General features: G+C 41.2%; 1 protein-coding gene across 4 annotated transcripts in view; it reads left to right on the top strand.

The window, feature by feature from the left end:
• KCNIP4 (potassium voltage-gated channel interacting protein 4) overlaps nucleotides 1-19840 on the top strand; it is a 210824-nt gene that overhangs the window by 169410 nt on the left and 21574 nt on the right. For all 4 annotated transcript variants that reach the window (XM_031686513.2, XM_072945823.1, XM_072945824.1 and 1 more), the window contains exons 3-4: nucleotides 10962-11031; nucleotides 18203-18273. In XM_031686513.2, the coding sequence (XP_031542373.1) occupies nucleotides 10962-11031; nucleotides 18203-18273 (141 nt within the window). The remainder of the gene's footprint in view (nucleotides 1-10961; nucleotides 11032-18202; nucleotides 18274-19840) is intronic.

The raw sequence follows: 19840 nt of genomic DNA on the forward strand, positions 1-19840 counted from the left end.
CGTCCGTGAGTCACATTTCTTCACTGTCAAATGCTGCTTTCACATTTTATGGACTGTGACTCAGAATCCTGGGACACGTCAATGATTTCTTTGTTAGCAGAGCTGAAACTTAAGCCTGCTGTTTTGTTTTTGGAGGGTTTTTTTTTGGCTGTAAATCTCACGTACAATTTCCCTCTTCCATATCGTGGGAGAACAGAGCTGGTGGGGGGAGGAGAAAATCAGCCTTGTATCTTCTGTTTCTCCTGCAGCCTGGGTGACTGTGGGACCTCATGGGCCTGGGAACGTGCCTGCGTCTCCACATTCAGGCAGCTGAGTTGAATTTTATCACCCAGCCTCATCTCTTTTCCAATACCGTGTAGGAAAGTTTTTCTTCATGTTTTTTGTTGTTTTTCCAATCTGAAATTCATATTTAATCACTTTGTCCCCAGGGAATATCCTCAGGGAATACAGAAGTTTCTTAATGCAAAGTTTTGAAGCAGCAAAATACCCAACATGTGGGTTGTATCCAGTTTTTAGTTTTTTTCCCTTTATCATACATTATCTATTTTAATTTTCATGTGTTTTACTTACCCATGATGTCAGTATTTCTTAGAGATTATTTTACAGATGAGGAAACAGACTAAGAGAATAAATGACTTGCTAAGGCTTCTAACCCCTGGGAATACTAGAATGGAAATTTCAAGCTAGGTTTAGTTCTTAGTGATCAGCTTGTACATTCTAAAAACTGAAGGACTAATCTTGCTATTTTTAAATGAGTTTTTAGCAGCCCAGTTGTTGAATACAGCAAGGGTTTTAAAATTCGTGTTGAAATAAGTATTTTTCTCTTGAACTTAGTGGTCTATCCTTAATTTCTGTGATTATATTTATGATAAGCAGTCATGAGGGTTGGGAGGTGAAACCAAGATTTTGTCCTCGAAAGTTCTTCATAACCATTCAATGGTCCCAGGTGTGGCTGTGGCCAGAGATGTACTTAAGAGAAAGTGTTGACCTTGGATAGTTTAGCACAAGGCATCAAAAATCTTCCTTCAGCACAACTGGATAGAGAAGAACAGAAGAATTACAGGGGAACAAATGTTTTGGAGTGCATGGAATTCTGAAAACACGCCACACAGGTTTTAGAGGAAACTGCCAAAGCACTTTTGTTTTCTAATTTCTTAAAAGCTAAGAGCTGTCTGAGTATTTATCCATTCAGGATAAACGTCTTTAATACTCTATTCTAAACACTGCTGGGCTCTATGAAACTCCGTCCTTGCCTTCAAGGTTTTTACCAAGTCTAATGGGCGCAGAGAAGTCCACAAACAGAATCTAGTGATAAGAGCCGTACAAGTCATAGCATTGCACCATGTAAATTTTGAAAATTCTTCCACAGTGGTAGAATGCCAAGTCATCCTTAAATTGTCCTGCTACTAAGAGAATGACTTTTCAGAGCAACCTCAGACTCAAATGAGGGAAGTAGGGAGTAGGAATTTAATTTTTTAAAAAATCTATGTTTTCCCTATTGGATTAGGTATTAAAAGGATGGGATAGTATGTAAAGACAGCCATGCTTTCCAATTTTAGGTCTCTGAGAATGAAATTGTCCATCTATCATCTTCATTGAATCAATAAATTCATTTCATCTATCTTTCCAAAATCATCCATGCTGGAAATGGTGAGGTGTTTTGTTTTCACAATTTAATTAACTAATTAAAAGGAACTAAAAAAAAAAAAAAAACCTCAAAGGGTTAAAAAATTTCCTGGCTGTGAAATAATTATACTATTACTCAGCTTGATATGTTCACATCTTGAAAACTAAGACAATAAAACCCACTTTCCCAAGTGTTAAATATATACAAACTGTCACGATACATCTGTAGCATATAATACAATCAGACAAAAATACAACTTGTTTAAGCATCCTTTTCTTAAAGAGACTTTTTGTCTGATCTGGGAGCAGTCCAGACACCAGAATCTTAAATATAATAATCAGATGAAGTCCATGTAGTAACTTGAAAGTAGTTTTGAGTTATGACTTTGTAAAATGGTAAATAATAAATAGTTGGATTCATACTCAAAACAAGAACTTCATGGTTTATGATTAAATTCACCTAGCTATAAACAAATATATACATATGTTATATACACAGTTAAGTGTTCAGATGAATTTCAAATATGTCTTCTAGTGCACCACTCTCCCCAGATCTCAGTGTATTCACCAACCTAGAAACTCCCTGAACTTGTCCTTTTGGGGTCTTTTGGAGGCTTCATGACATAAGTATGGTTGATTAAATTATTAGCCGTTGGTGATTGAGTTCAGTCTCCAGCCCCTCTTCCTTTCCTGGAGCTCCAGGGGGTGGGACTGAAAATTCCAACCCTCTAATCAGTGCGTTAGCTCCCCTGGCAACCAGCCCCCATCCTTGGGTGGGGTCCAGAAGTCACCTCATTAGTGTAACAAGAGATAGCTTTATCTCTCTCATCATTTATGAAATTCCAGTTAGCTTTAGAAGCTCTGTGCTAGACATGGGGACTCAGACCAAGCATATACTTCTGTTTATAAATCACAATATTAACTGTGTCATCTATGCTTTCCATTCACTGGACAGTTCATCACGTGGTCCCAGCAAACCATTAGGGACCCATGAAATACAATCTTCCCATGGATTCAGAAGCAGGGAGAACTTGTTGATTAACAGCCCTAGACTACCGCATTTGGAATCTGTTCTCTCTGGCTTGTCCCATTCATGGGTTCCCTTTTGGTGCATCTCAAGGGTTATTGATGCACATTCTTCTAAGCGTCCAAGATGCTTTCTGGTCTCTGCTGATGAATTCACACACTGCTCACTCTAAGTGTGGTCTCTAGCCTAAGGAAGTAACTTCCTCTAAGAGGTGCCAACTTACCTGCCACCTATTCTTGCCAGAAGAATGGGTGTTTTCCTCATGTGGGCAGTGATGTGTCTCCTTTTTCTTCTCTGGTCTGAGAGCCCAGTGTCCAGCCTTTGTGTTCCCTTTGTGTCCTGCTCACAATCTGCTGTGCTCCTCATCAAAGAGATGTCAGTCTCCTTCCCTTGTCATGAAGAATAACTGGATGCTGGAAGGAAACATGGATGCTGTGACACGTCTGTTGGTAGAAAGCCAAGGTTTTCCATTTAAGCACCTCACAACCACAGCCATGTGTGCCTTCCCTGGTGGCAGAAGTAGGTGTGAGAGTTGATGAGAAACATGCATGCTTCAAAGCTGTGACATGATACATATCATAAAAGGGTCCCCCAGGAATCATTTATTTCACAAGGACTTTGTTTTTTCCCCATGATAGTTTTGCACCATAAATCTTTTTGGATTCCTGAAGAGGTATCTCTAAACCTTTAACACTTGTTCTGAACCTGAGGAGATGATATACACCAGAACAGAAGGATTTATGGGAAGAGGAGATTTCAGCCAGTGGAGTGGACAAACATCATTGAGAAAACACATCTGATTGGCGTGTCACTGCAACCATTTGTAGAGCATTCCCCAGAGTTCTGACAACTTTCAAGGAAATGCTAAGACTTTCTTAACAGGCAGAAGTATAGGGACTCACAATGCACCTCACAAAATCATGTCTTTAGCAATTTCCTATTCCTACACGGATCTCTCTTCAAAGCACCATTCCCAGCACTTTTCATGGACGACTGTATTTCTAATGTACTCATCTAAGCTTTAGAAGGGACATTTTTCTTCAAATTGATGACTGAAAAAGGGCTCTTGGGTTTCTAGACATTGATTTCCAGTACGGTGGCCTTTATTCTTCTCAGCTGTCATTTACAATTGCACTATTCCCCTAACTTTGAGGGTAAACTTGACGATATTAGAGAGAGCAGATTCAATTTATAAACCTAGAGGAGGAGGCGTAACTCATATCTGCTTCGTAGGCTCATTGCATTATATCAGACTGGCTCTATGCTGGGTTCAGCTGCCTGGATGAATACCGTTTAACCCTGGTGTAGCCATGCTGATGTGACATTCACTTTAATGTTGTCCTAACGTCTCATAGTTAATGAACAAATATGATGTGCTAAGAGAGCAAAGATAATAACATAATGTACATTATTAATTCTCATAAAAGCCCTCTGATGTCAATAGTTACCCCTATGTTACTGTCGACTGAAATAAATGTGCAGCCTAAAAGGAGAGTTACATTTTATTTGGGGAGGCATTTCTGAGGACTCGAACCCCTTCGAGCCCGGGATGACAGCCTCTCAGATGGCTCTGAGGGACTGCTCCGCAGAGGTAGGGGAGGAGCCAGGATATATAGGAGCTTAACAACAAAGACCAGGTAGTTGGAACAATAAAAGATTACTTGTTACCTAAGGAAAACCAGGCATCTCAAGTTAAAGAGTTTGGCGCTTTTCTTTGTATGGGAGGAAGCCAACACTTGGGCTCATTGAATTCATTCCTTTGACAAGCACCTAATGATCTAGGGCCAGTATCCTGTCCTTTCTTATTCTGAGTCCCCTCGCAGTGCACCCTGGTGAGTGGCTGCAGAGGCCGGGCTGCAGGGTTGTCTGCACTGGGGGAGGGGGAGGCAGCCGCTGATGACTTGATGGCTTCAGCATTGTTTACTGATGTGGTTTGCAGTATTATTCATTCACATTACGGAGGAGAACAATGAGACTTAGATTAAACAATTTACCTGAAGCTCAACAGCTTTTAAGGAGCAAAGGTTCAATGCTGACCTTCTACTTAACTCCAGAATCAAGGAACATATGCATTTCACTAGATTATCCTAAAGGCTTTCTGGCAGAACAATAGCAGCTGTGGTATGAACGGGAAGGTGCTTGTGATGCCCTGGGGTCAGGAAACCCAGACACGAAGTAAGACTCAGCAGCCCGCGTGTAATTTATGGGCAATTCCTGTAACCTCAACTTCAGTCTCCTTGACTTTAAGATGAAGCCATTGAGTGGATTACAGGTATCCCCGCTTTTCAGAAATTCTCTTTACAACATTTCACTTTTGCAAAAGACCTACGTCAGTGCCTGTTTTCTCCAATGGAAAGAAATCTGAAGAGGATTTTCACTTGTATGTAAAAAGACAAAAATAGCATTCAGTCCACTTTGCAGCAGCTGACAGGAAGGCCGCAGACCTCGGGCCCGACAGGCCCCGCCAAGCTCCTCCCCCAAGAACTACATGCTGCATCTCAGCATCCAGCCTCCATAGCCTTGAACGGTGTCTCTGAGCATCTCCATTTATTCTGTGCATCCCTTAGTAAGATGTGCCCTAAGGTAACTGCTTCTGTTTTCTGCCATTTCAGCTTTTGGAAGGTTTTATAGGAGCACTTTATTTCAGAGCGCAGGGGAAACCGCTATCTCTAAAGCTGCTTAAACACACCAGTTCCCTGACCCTGAGATCAGCAGATTAGGCTCTGCCATGTTCTGATTCTAAGAACTCGGCTAGTTTCTCTCTGAGCAGTTTGCTCTTCTGTAAAGTGCAGGTAATGCCGGCGTCTATCCCATTCCTGTGAGAAGATCCACGGAGAGCATCTAACACAACGCATTAACTCATCATCATCATCATCATCATCATCATCATCATCATCATGGTCACCATCATGGTTGGGGGGCACAGCTGGCCAGTGTCGAGGATGGTAAAAGAGTTTACCAAAGACAAAGGAAAGTTTAAGAAGACAAAGGAAAAGTTTAATAGGCATTCTGCTGTAGGCATCAGAGGACCACACAGAAGGGAGTGAGCGCTGGGGTGAACGTGTAGGTCTTTTACTGGGGGGAAGGGACTGTGAACACAAGGCTTAGGGGGCTGCACGGTCAAATCGTGTACAGCCACCTGAGTGGTTGTAAGTGAGGTAAGACTTGCAGGGGCTTCTCTGAGTAATGGGATTTAGGATTCTGCTAAGGGCAGGATAAGCAGTGACGCCTGCCCGCCTAGCCATTTCCTGGGGGCGTTTAGTTTTGTTAGGGTTAACGCACATCCAAGGAAGATGTTTTTATCTTAAAGAAATGCAGCCATGCAGAGGGTCCAGAAGTGGGGAGTGGAGGTTAAATGTGTCAGTCAACTCCAGGAGAGCCCTGGAGTGGGGGTTTTCTGGCTTTAGAGTGGCTTCACAGAGCACCAGCCGGCTCCACAATCATCACCATCATCATCGTGCTAATTATCATTATTAAAAAATCACTCTTTTAATAATATTGATATCAGTATCAGCAAAGCAGTCATAGTACACTTACAACTGATCTCAACACATGTCTCACAACAGCGCCTAAGGGAAGGATCTTCAGGGAACACATGCAAGGCCCCAGAAGGCAAGTGTCTCTTCACTAACCGACAAAAGTGTGGCGGTTATGGGCTAAGAAAATCTCGTTGCACATGCTTTGTATCCTGATCAGATCGTTGTGAAGGGTGTAAGAAACACTGAAGGAAACTCGCTGGTCCCATTCTACTGCACACATCTGTGATTGCATCTGTACCAATGCTTTGATGTCTTCTGGTAATTTTCAGAATGATGGTTAGATTCATTAAGCAAATTAGTGTTGTTTGTTCATGAGACTGAGTGAGTGTCACATCACCATGTGATTCTGGTCAGCAGCCCCTCTATATGTGAAATGTTCTTTTAAACCAGTCGTGGTAGCACATATGGGTACATGTGGGTACAGCCTTTCTGGAAATCAATGTGACTGTGCACATGAAAAGCCTTGACATAGTTTAAACCCTTTGGTCTTGTGAGTCTCCTGGGATTAGTCATGAAGAAAGAACCACAGGTGCAATCACAGATGCATGCACTAGATTATTAATTACATTGTTATTTCTATGTAGTTCAAAAATGCTGAAATCCCCAAAGTATCCAACAATATGGTAAATTCAGTGGACACACTATTATGCAGCCATTAATAATAATGATACTGGAAATGTTCAAGATATTTTGTTACTGTTAAAAAAAAAGATGTAACACTACTATATTCTTGTATTATTCTAATTTTATTTGTACAACATACTGATATATATGTAAATAAAAGACTAAAGTAGTCTTACAGTAGTATAATTTTTGGTGATTTTTTACTTATTTTTTCTATACACAACATATTTTCACAAAATGATCATTTGTTAATAATCAGATAAAATGTCTTTAGAAAATACAATATGCAAGTCATAAGGCTTATGAAAGGTTATAGTGATGTCTCAGAGTGTAGATGGGTGAGGTGTTCCTCGCCTTCCCTAAAGCTGGGAACTCTGCTTCTTCTTAGATCCTTCCTCTTAGAGTGAAAAAAGCCTACTTAACAAATCCATACTTTGATGTTTAGGTGTTCCTGAACTTGTTTGTTGAAAATATCATCCTTTAAAGATGACACCAAGAGAAATGAAAAGGATTTATGCTGCTAAATGATGTGCTGATGGTCCTGCTAAAGCATCAGTCAGAGAACTGTCTCAGAGGCTTCTTTGAGAGATGCTCCAAATGCCTGTGCTCTTGTCTTCTTCCTGGGCACATGGGACATCTCTTGTGGTTTGGGGTGGACATGTTAAGTGATTTCTAACCAATGAAATGAGAGTGGAAAGGATGTGTACCACCTTAAGACTTGGTCCATAAATAACTCCTGTGCTCACTCCTCAATGATCTTTTTCTGCTTTGGATGAAATGATCACATAGACAACACATGGCAATGGCTAAGCTCTCATTAGCCTCCATCCCTTGATAATTCTGATCTGTACACCCACTCAAGACTGTTGGATCAGCAAGAAATATACTAAATTCTTTCAAATTTGTTATATATTTAGGAGCTTGTTTGTTCCAGCAGCAAGAGTTAACCTAACTAACACAGCCACGTTGACTGACATACACTTAGCTGTATGCACAGCCTGCTCAAAGGCATTCTTGGTGGAGAGGTGGAGATAACACTTTAGTGCAGAAATGACTTCACAAAACTGGTGAGGGGAGTTAGAGAATAGACCATTGGTACTGTTTTGTAAATCACTAGAGTCCTAAAAGATTTGATTTTTATTTTGTTTACATGAAGATAGTGAAATGCATTGCTTTCCCATAAGAACTTCAGAATAAATAAAAGATCACCGCTCTCTGGATTGTTACTTTTATCATCTTTTATCTTGTTTTTGACCTTTCTTCTTCTGTTTGGATGTAGGCCCCATGAGGGTGAGATATTTAACTTGTTAATTGCTGCTGCCCCAGTTCCGAGAAAAGTTCTTAGAATCATCAGCATACGTTATGCATTGGCTAAAGATGTGAGTTAATATAATAATATAAGCTGGATACAGATAAATTCACTTGGTGAGACTTACAGCTCTAAAACTTGACCAGGAGTTCTCGGTTGGCAGAGAAAGAATTTGATCTGACACACTCGTGTGATTGCACATACAGCAAACACACATGAGACCGTCAGTTTCCGAATTTCATTTCGCATTAGAAGATGTATCTATCAGATGCACCTAGAGACGAGAGACGGCTGACAAGTTTACTGAGTGCACCTGTCCCTTCAGTTCCCATCTCTGTCTCTTGCTGGAGTCATTTTAACTCTAAGGCAGGTTTCCAGCTCTGACCGGCACAGATTCACCACCTGATGACAGAGAGCCATCTATTTGCTCTCATCTTACTATCCCCAGCAGATGGCTCAGAGATAAATAGCTAATAAATCACAATTTCCATGTGTGAGAGGGTCCAGCTACAAAGTGCTTATTTGCTCTTAAAATTACTCCTTTTGCTGCTGACCTATGGTGTCATCTCGTGTACACTTTTGCATGATTGGCTATCAGATTCCATCTTTCCTTTTGGAGCTTTAATTGTTGATTGTTCATGTGTTTACGTATTAGTCAGAATTCTCCAAAGAAACAAAACCAATAGATGTCGATATATATACACACACACACACACAGACAGTGATTTATTTTAAGCAGTTGGCTCACATGATTGTGAAGGCTTAGCCAGTCCCAAATCTGATGGTGGAGGGAGACAGATTGAAGAACTCAGGAAGGAATTGAAGTTCAAGTCCAAATTCAGTCAGTAGATGCAACTTGTAGAACTAAGAAGAACAAATGTTACTAATCAGGCCCAAAGGCACTGTGCTGGAGAATTCCCTTTTGCTCTGGGGAGATTAATCTTTTGTTCTAGTTAGATCTTCAACTGATTGGATGAGGCCCACCCATGTTATGGAGAACAATCTGTTTTACTCAAAATCTACCAAATTTAAATGCAAATCTCATTTTAAAACACCCTCATAGAAAGATCCAGAATAATATTTAACCAAATAATTGGGCATCATGGCCCAGACAAGTTGACATATAAAATTAATCATCATAATTTGCTTGCTTGCTTTTTTTTTTTTTCCTTATTTGTTTTTGGCTATGTTTTCTTTCTACCAATCCTCTTGGGAGCTTGGGGTCATTCAATCCAAAACCTTGTGATGATCTGGAAAGTTCCAAGCTCACATTCCAGCCCTGCCACTGGATAGCTGAGTAACAAGACAACTTACCAACTGAAGAACCTTCAGTTCTTCTTCATCGAATGGTGATGCCATAAGTCATAGATTTATTAGAATCATCAAATGAGAAAAATACACGTTGGCAAGCTCTGTAAACACAAGTTCACATTGGAACTATTATTTGAAATTGTGTTTATATATCAAAGATACTACCTTTCAAACCAACAAAGGAGAAAATAGAAAATTCCTCATTTGAAGCACATTACAGTTGTAAGTAACTGGTTCCTGGGAATAAAGAAAGATCAAATTAATGTATCAAATTTCCTCATGAAGGGACAGTGATTTTAAGAGTTAAGAAAAGCTTCAAAGACCACAAATGATTTTTGAAGATGCCAGGAACAGTGTCAAATTTAAAGTGTACAAAGTATTCATGTCTAAGGTCAGGGGAGTTAGCACACCCCTCATTCTCCCCCAGTGAATCCTGGAGATGCTGGGTAGAATGGGGGTCCTGTGACAACTGAGGCATGGGGGCACAGGGGAGATGGACCAGGTCACGAGAAGCTGCTCGGAAGGACCAGATAGGGCTAGCTCATCACTTCCCCACTCTCGACGTACAGTTAACATCCCACATGCGGTTTGATGTTGGGTGACTTTGTGATGGTCTGTTTCCGCTGCTCCAGCAGTCTCTCTGCTTCGGATTCCTGACCAGACTGTTCCCCAGCTCCAAAGAGGGAAGGCATTTTCACCCTCACCTCGGTCTCAGGTCCACTTGCTGAGTCCTCTTTCCAGCACCAAGGCAGACCTTTTCTAACATCTTAGGTTTCAGTTCCTTTTATAGAAAATATCCAGTCTCAGAGGGGAGCCCTTGCCCGCTGGTCCCACCATGTCAGAAGTCCAACATGAGTAGAGTTCCCAAGGTCAGTATCCACCAGCCTTAAGTAACTCCCCCCCTGGGGCAAAGGTGAGAATTCATTATGTCCAGGCCTGTTTCTTTTCAAAGTCTCCACTCCAGAAATTCAGAAAATCTGGGGATCCTGTCTCACTCAAGGTCGCTTACTACTGGCCGTGTTATTGAGTGTTTCTGGACAATCTGTTATCAGAAATTAGTGCCTATTCCTGCTTGAAACTTCTTGGGCCACCTTAGACCCAAATGGAGCACAGCATTTTCCCCTTGAACGAAAGATTACGTGGGTCTAGCACGTCTCCAGAGAACACAGCATTAAGATCCAGCAAAGACCGTATCAAGCATCTTGCAATGTCCTTGTGGTATGAAAAACAAAGTAATTTCCTCATACTTCATTGGCAACATACATGCATGTTCTTAAAAGCAGGAATGTGTCTTTAATGTGTCAGACCAGCTTTGATATCGATAATATGCAGAGATTTTTACATCAACATTTTTTTTTCATTCTGTAAGAACTGGAACAAAGAGACGTTTATAGCGTGATTTTATTCTTTTTGTGATAATGGTAACTTGGTGCAGCTTTGCATGGTAGACAGTTCTATTTCAAAATGTGCAAAAAATCAGATTTATGAACACTTTGCTCATATTGCTTCTCTGTGCTTTCTCTAGGAATGCCCCAGTGGTGTTGTTAATGAAGAGACCTTCAAAGAGATTTACTCGCAGTTCTTCCCGCAGGGAGGTAAGTACCAGTGGGGACCAGTGAACGTGCTCTCAGTTAGAACTATGCTTCCAGTCGAGTTTGGTTTAATCTTTCATGGCGTGGCTCTCGATTTTTCATCTTTATGTAAAATAATGAATACACAGCTTGCAAGTGCATATGATTTCCAATACATCATAAAAGCGATCTACTTACAAATTATCAAATATCCTAGAGTTCACTCTTCAGTTTAATGCAAGTAGTATTCTTGTGTGACTGGTACTGCATCTCTCAGATGCACAGCGCTCTCTGACTCTGATGGTCCTGAATGTGCCACAGAGCTTTCGCCTGCACTTTAGGTCTCATTCTCCCGACTCTCAAAATTAGGACAAATGTAATTATCCTCAATGTTCAGATGTGAAATCTGGGGCTTAGAGAAGCTAAGTGTTTTGCTCAGGGTCACACATCCACTAAGTGGCAGATCTAGGTTAGAGCCCAGATTTTTTTCTGTAGCTTCATCTAGTGTTCACTCTGCTGGTCCTCTCTCTTTCAGTAACTCTTTACTATCACCCCTCTCCCTGCATCTAAGAAAATGAGTACCACTCTAGACATCATTTTAACCAAAAAGAAAACAAGGAAAACATAGTGATAACACAGACATGTTAGAGGTGAGTGAAGAGATGTGCTTGCCACTGGACCTTAGAGGCTCTCTGTCAATCCCCTGAGGGATGCCCAGCTCAAATTTGTCCCACGACCTCCTGGGTGCCCAGCTATGTGTTAGGTGCTGATGATGTAGGAAGAATGAGATGTGGTACCTGCTCAAAAGAATGCTAGTGTCTAATGTAGCAGGCGGACAATGTCAACATAAAGTGTAAGCATGAAGACAGGGGTTGAAAGAATAGTGTTATGAGCCTGATGCAGGCACAACTAGACAGCTGAATGACAGGGAGGAAGTGAAAAAGAGTCTGCCGAGATAAATGGAACCTGAGCTGAAGTAGCTACGATCCACCAGGTGTCCACTACGTGCCTGGCCCTGGCACACATTACCCATCACCTTTCAATAACCATAGCTTGGAATCTGCCTTTCTAATAAATGTGGACGCTAAGGTACAAAGACATTCACCCATTTCCTCACCATCATCTTTCTACTTCTTTTCCACTTAAAAGAACCCCCATCATCTCATTCCAAAATACTGCAATGGTCTCTAAATTAGTCTCTCTTGATTCTAACCCTTTTCCACGCTCCCCCCAGCCATGGTCCATTCTCAACATGAGCCGGAGTAATCCTGTAAAAATATAAGCCAGGTCGTGTCACTTGCTCTGCTCAAAGCAAGAGCCACGACCTATATGATGGTCGCAACAAGGTGTGGTCACTTGTCCCTCTCTGCCTCCTCCTACACTGACCGTCCCTTCCCTCATCTCCTTGCAGCCGCCGTGGCCCCTTGCCCTTCCTCCAGCACACCATTCCTGTTGCCACCTCTGGTCCTTTGAACTTGTCATTCCCTCTGCCTGGATTTTCTTCTCCCAATTATCCATCCCAATATCTCAGCACCTCTGCTTTTATTCAAAGGCTGCCTTCTCCATGAGGCTTTCCCTGGCCGCCCTGTCTTAAACTGCAGCTTCTTAAACGTTCCCCATGTGCTTTATATTTCTCTCCAGCACTCAAGAACATCTGAGAATATATATTTGACTTTATTTTTGTAGTTGCTTCCTGTCTCTTTTCCCATCAGAACGTCACCTTCAAGGGAACATAAGTTTTGTCTGTTTTGTTCACAGCCATATCCGCAGCTCCTGGACTGGGGACTGACAAACAGTCACACTCGATAGATACCTACTGCATAAGTGAGGGAATGTGTGCCGAGCGACGGCCGCTGCAAGATGGAATAATGCCTAGGAAAGGCATTTTGAATGTATACGACATTTAAATATTGTTTCATACAAAAATTAGATTCTCTTTCGGTTTTAGATCTGTCAGTAGGTTGAAGACAGTTTCATGCTTGGATTATTAAAAGAGAAAATTCACTTGCCAGGGCCCTTTCAAAGCCTTAGATTAGGATCCTGAGAAAACACAGGGTGACCCATTATTGCATGAATTTGGATATATCACGGCTGACAACCCCCCCCCCGCATGTCATTACTAACAGCCCTGCAGACAGATATTGGTCAAAGGACCTGAAGCCAGGATTGTGATGGGTCCATTGTCTGCATTAATAGAGAATTTAGAATGTCAGTTGATGAACACATATTTCGAAATTATTTTAAAAAACACAGAATTTTTAAAATGGTATTTACTATAAACTAAATGTCTGCCAACCCATTGATAGGCATTAATATCAAAGCACTTAGCACAAATGGAAATCTTTTAGTTACTTTTTGATGAGCTCAAGTGAAATGAAAGTCATTACATGCTACAAATTGGATACAACTCCACATTAAAATTTTATCTTTCTTTGAAAAATAACGTGTCAACATTAGAGAACATCCGCTGAGGCGCAGTCCTTTGCAAAGGATTCTTGTTACAAAGTCCAAAGGGATTTGAAGAAAAATCACTTTTGCACCCTTAAAAAGTCTTTGATTATTCATGTTAATTGAATGCATCAATCTAAAAGCACCCGGCATCAGTGAAGGAAATGAAATATTTTAAAGAATGATGACTTGCAATTTTAAAAATTAATATCCTGCATGCAAATTGTATCTTGCAGCGCTGCTAGAAAAGACAAAATGTCCCAGGGAAGAGCGCAGTCTGGGACGGCAGGCAGACCCGTGTGAGGGCCGTCCCCAGGCTTCTGTGGAGTCATTTATTTAGGCTGATGGTGTGAAAGCAACAGATTTCTCTCATTATGAGTCATAACAATGATGGGTCCATAAATCACAATGTCTCACCATTTCCTCCAGAAAGACGCTTTGTCTCAGCGCCAGGCTCTCCTGCAGTTTGCACCGTCAGGCTCTTTAGTTTTCCCCGCTGCTTAGCGAGACGGTTTCCCAAGCACAGCTTGTTCGGTGTTCGGGACGCCAGCACAGCTGGACTGAGCAGAAGCTTCCTGTCTGGTGGGGATGAAGCGCACCCTGTTATAAAACAAGGCAGGAGGAAATGCGCCTTACCTGTGTCATTACAGCCACGCTCTTCAAAGCCACGTTCAGGGGAAGCCTTAGTGTAGAAGCACTTAGCTCACTAGGCATTTAAAGCTCATGCCAATTGCAGTTCCCTGGGCTACGCATGCTTGTGTTGTAGGAATTTTGCACTTACTTTGACTCTACGAGGCACCTGATAAACAGCTACTGAAGGAATGAATGAATGAGCTTCAGTCTGAAGAATCTAGGTCAACAAATATTAATTGAACAGCTACTGAGTGCAAGGCATTTGAGGCTCTTAGATGAGCTCTGTGGAAATGATGGTTTACATTTTGTTTTCCCCAAGTAACTCTGTTCACTGAATGTCCTTCTCATCCTCAGACAACATTTTCAGGGTGATTTATAGAGGACACACTGAACAGGAACTACTACTCACGTCCATGGCCCGTCTTACTGAAGCAACAGTGCCACGACTTGTACACTCAGATGCATTAAGCTAATTCTGCACCTCGTGCTTGAATTCAAGTGAGAGTAGGGGACTCGTGGTGGGAAGAAAGACATCAACCACACTGATTTCAATCCACACACTTGGAACATGATAATCAAGTACATTTGTTCAAATATTCTGAAATGTATGTGTATCAATGGGCTTTTAAACCAAGGGGTTACCTGGTATCATCACTGTGGTCTGGAAATAATTGGGTTAAGGACACTGGACTGAGTCAGGAGCCCTGACTTTATGGATAGACTCTGCCACCACCGAGGTCTGTGACTCAAATGGTTTATTTCTCTGGGCCTCAGGTTGTTCCTTTGTAAAATGTGGGACAAAAGAATTCTCACATTTTCTTTCTAGTGTAACATCCTTTATTTCTGAGAGTTAATGTTAGAATGTCTTCATTTCATTCACGACCCTACCAGTAACTAACTAGGTGACCTTGGCTATGTCATTAACAGTACCTACACCCATTTTCCACCTTTCTTAAATGTATAGATAAATAGCTAAATGGTATCCAAGATCCTTTCTTATCCTAAGACTCTACAAATTTTGTCCTCCAGCTGTAAAATTTCAACATTTAATTTTCAGCTTCACAAGTAAAATGATAAGAAACTGAAAAAAAAAATCATGCGCAACTCAGCAACTGTTTTTGTTATATGTATGGAATTGTGGTCAAAGAAGACTGTCAGGTCATATGGGGGGAAAAGTCATTGCTATGTCATTTGTGCCCTGAACTGTACTGAAATCTAGAATCCAGGATGTCAGTTATTCATCCTTCTCACAAATATTTACTGAGCAAGAGGCGCGCAGTCAGATGAAATCAGACCTTAGACATTTGTGTGGGCGGTTTCCCGTCCCCTCTCGGCGTTCACCTCTGTGCCCAGGCAGGCGCTTCCAGTGCCTTAGCTCCCTCCTCTCCCCCCAGCAAAGCTAGCAGCATCATTCCCCTTCCTTAAAACGCTTTTACTGTCTCCAAATCCAAACTTCATCAGAACCTCGATGCCACTTGTGCCATAATTATACTAGTCTTCACTAGGCCTGAAGTGCCATTAAATTAGAACTTCAGTCACTTAGATACACAATAGAAATTTTACACGAAACTGAAACATTTTCAGGTGAAATATATTAAGTCTGGGAAAAATTCAGTCCCATTTCTTTAAGGTGGTTGAGATAAGAGTGGCTTGTCTCTGAAAGAATCGTAACGATAGTTAATTTAGTGAACATCTGGGGTGTGCCTAGGACTATTCAAGGAACTTTATGTAAATTATCTCACTTAATCTCTTTATGGTGACTCTATGAAATACGTATTGTCATCGTTTTGTAGATGGGGACATTGAGTCACAGGGAGGTGAAACAGCTTGCCCAAGGTCACACAGTTAGTATTTGGTGGAGCTGAGATTCAAATTCAGGCCGTCTGACTCCACCGCACTATTAGCAGCCTCTCTCTGCCGGGTACATCTAGGCTGGAAAACTGACTTCACGATCCAGGGAAACTGCCGAGGTACAACTTAGAGGAACGAGAAGTCCTCGGTACCGCATTTGGGCAAATCGTGAGAGTGTGCGTCCCGAGTGTCAAGCTTGAGAGCAGCCCTGCCTGAGAAGAATGGCAATTATTGTACGCCCACGTTATCCTGTGTTTTCAGTTTTTAAAAGTTTGTCAACATCGTTTGTTCTGAGCCATCATTCATGGTGAGTTCTGCTTGCTAAGGTAAAGGCACTTACCCTGCTTGTATAAATAAAGTAACAAGGGGCCTGCTTAATGAAGCTTGTTTTAAAATGAGCAAAATCCTTTTATTTTTCTCCCCCGAAAACAAGTTCAACGTGCCATCTGTCAACTCATTTCTTCCTAGGGCACTAAGCAGTTCAAGAAGTCTGTGCTAAAGTACTGTTGAGAGCAAACCAACTTTGTAAATAAAAAAATAGGCTGACAGTTCTTGATAATTCTATCGTGGAACTTCCCAACAACCGCAGTAAGCGGATCGCAATTAAAATCCTGGTTCCATCCTTCAGAGGGCTGCGCAACCCCCACCACTAGATGGACATCTACTCTACATGCGATGTTTTTACATATTATTTGGGGCTGACTGTGGTGCCCGTTTGGTTCACTGGCAACAATGATATTAATTCGTACGTTTTAAAAATAAGTGGTTCCTCATAGCATATTTAAAGGTCAGAGGTGAAAGAAAATGCTACGGCCATTCTGAAAAACTGAGTGTACAGCTTACCCCATGAAGCTTATGGCATCAATAGCGTTAACCATTGGGGTTCACTCCCTGCAGGAGCAACCGTCCACACATAGGCCGCGGATGCTCGAGAGCTGGGAGAGAAGTCTGCGTGACCTCTGACCTCCCTTATTTGGGGAGAGCAGTTCTCAACTCCCACTGCTATGACCTAGCTTCTTGACAGCCTTCAAAAAGGAATTCAAGAAGTAAAAGGCGAACAGAAGTTTTGTTAAATCCCAGTAAAAACAAAGGTTAAAAGTTATAAAATAGAAACAGGCGAGATTTTAAACAGAAGATAAAAGGCTGGAGCCAATAAATGAAAAGGTTACAATTCTTTTCAATATAAAAAAGGTTAAGGTAAAAGGCTAAAACCCGTGAGATGAAACATTTAAAATAATCAGATTTGCTCAAGGGTCCAGCAAAGGAGCACTTAAAAATTAAAACCGCGCGGTAAGAAAACAATAAGAACAAATATATGCTTTTGAAATAAAAGGGCAGAAAGCTCAGAGATTAGGGAGACAAAGGAGAAAAAAGAAAAGAGGAAGGAAAGAAAAACTAGAGGGAAACTGAAGCAAACTCAGAGGAGGTGGAGGACTTCAGGGAGCCTCAGTGGCATTAGGCAGGACCGTGAGCTGTGGAACAAGAGTGCTGTCCAAAACCGCCCCATCGCTCAGAGACTGGAATCCCACCCAGGACCCCGGCAAAGCACGACTTCCCCGCTGCTTGCAACTGGGAAACTTTAGGACCACACAGTCCTCTGCTAACACGGCCTCAGAAACTTGCCAAGTCACCCCTGGCCCCACTTCATCAGGCAACCCTACTGGCTATGGGCTAACCTGCCTTTTTGGTCAGGAAGACCCGAGTTTTGTCCCACTCTACCCCTTATGGACTGTGTGGCTTTAGGAGAGTTTCTCAACCTCTCTGAGTCCCAATATCCTTACCTGAGTTGCAAAGTAATGAACAAATTAATAATAATACCACCAATAAAGCTAATAATAGCAATACCAATCATAGCAATTCATTGGTATTGCATTATTCATATTTTTATTATTTTCTTTCTCCTAGAGATAGTCCCTGCCAAGTACCAAGCAATTTCCAGATGTGTGTCCCTTAATCCCCACACCCCCCTGTAGTAACATTGCTCGTCCCGGTGTCAGTAACAGCACCCAAGACTCCCACGTGTTCAGAGCATTTCCAGCCAGACTCAGCGAATAGCTGTCACCAGTGGCCTCTGTAGGCAGCTCACACCTGTGACCCTCAGGTGACAGTCCCCTGCTGAGAGCAGGTGGGCAGCGGGGAGGAAAGCACAAGTCAGGGGAGACAGTGCCTTTCCCTGGGTGGAAAGAGCCTTGGACGTGCTATACATGTCTTCTGTAGGATGTTGAAATGCTAACCTACCATTATTTCCTTTTCAACATTTCAGACTCTACAACATATGCACATTTTCTGTTCAATGCATTTGATACGGACCACAATGGAGCTGTGAGTTTTGAGGTAAGACTTAGACTTTTTTTTTTAATATGCTTTGATTTTAGACATGCTGAAAGGGATTTAGCACTTCGATTCTATAAATTAACTATTTTAGATACCTCATATAAGTGGAATAATCCAGAATTTGTCTTTCTGTGATGGCTTATTTCATTTAGCATAACATCCTCAAGGTTCATCCTTATCAAATATTGCAGAATTTGATTTTTTTTAAGGCTGAAAAGCATCCCACTGTATGTATATATTACATTTTCCTTACCCATTCATCTATTCACGAACATTCAGGTTGTTTCCACATCTTGGCTATTGCAAATAGAGCTGCGATGAACAGGGGAAGATTAGTATCTCCTCGAGAGCCTGACTGCAACTCTTTTGGATAGATATCCTGATGTGGCATTGTTGGATCATATAATAGACCTATTTTTAATTTTTTTGAAGAGCCTCTATATTGTTTTCCTTGGCGGTTGCACCATTTTACATTCTCACCAGCTGTGTGCAAGTGTTGCAATTTCTCTTCATTCTCATTAACACTTGTTATCTTTTGTCTTTTTGAGAATAGCCATCCTGAAAAGTGTGAGGCAGTATCTTCTTGTGGTTTTGATTTGCATTGACCTGATGAGCAGTGATGCTGAGCATTTTTCATATACGTTTTGGCGATTTGTATATCTTCTTCAGAGAAATGTCTCTTCAAGTTCTCAGCCCATTTTTTTTTTTTATTAAGGTTGTTTTGGCTTTTTTTAACTATTGAATTATAGGAGTTTCTTATATAGTTTGGAGATAACCTTTTATCAGACACACAGTTTCCAAGTATTTTCTCCCATTCTATAGGTTGTCTTTTTACTGTGTCGATTGTTTCTTTTGCTGTACAGAAGCTTTTCGGTTGGTTGTACTTCCACTTACTTTGATGTAATTCCGCTTGTTTATGTTTTTGTTATTGCTTTTGCTGTCAATGTTTTTGGTGTTGTATCTGTGAAATCTTTGCCAAGATTAATGTCGTGAAGTTTTTCCCCTGTTTACTTCTAGGAGTTTTATGGTTTCAGGCCTCATGTTTAAGTCTTTAACCCACTTTTAATTTATAATTGTGTATGTTATGATGCAGGGATCCAGTTTCATTCTTTTGTGGTAGATAGGCAGTTTTCTTTTCCCCTTTGTGTGTCTGTGGCACCCTTCTTGAAGACCAGTTGACTGTATATGCATGGATATATTTCTGAACTCCCTATTCTAGTCTATTGGCTTATATGTCTCTTTATGCCAGTGCCACTGTTTTGATTACTATAGCTTTGTAATATATTTTGAAATTTAATGCCTCCAACTTTGTTCTTTTTTCTCTAGGTAAATTTGGGTATTTGTAGTCTTTTGTGGTTCCACATGCATTGTAGAATTGTTTTTTTCTACTTCTGTAAAGAATTCCATTGAGATTTTGATAGGAATTCCATTGAATCTGCAAATAGCTTTGGGTAGTGTGGACATTTTAACAATAGTAAGGTTTCCAGCCCATGAACTTTCCGCTTGTTTGTGTCTTCCTCAATCTTTTTATCAGTGTTTTCTAGTTTTACATAAGACATTGTATGTA

This window comes from Vicugna pacos, chromosome 2, assembly GCF_048564905.1.
Source record: "Vicugna pacos chromosome 2, VicPac4, whole genome shotgun sequence".
NCBI classification, from domain to species: domain Eukaryota; kingdom Metazoa; phylum Chordata; class Mammalia; order Artiodactyla; family Camelidae; genus Vicugna; species Vicugna pacos.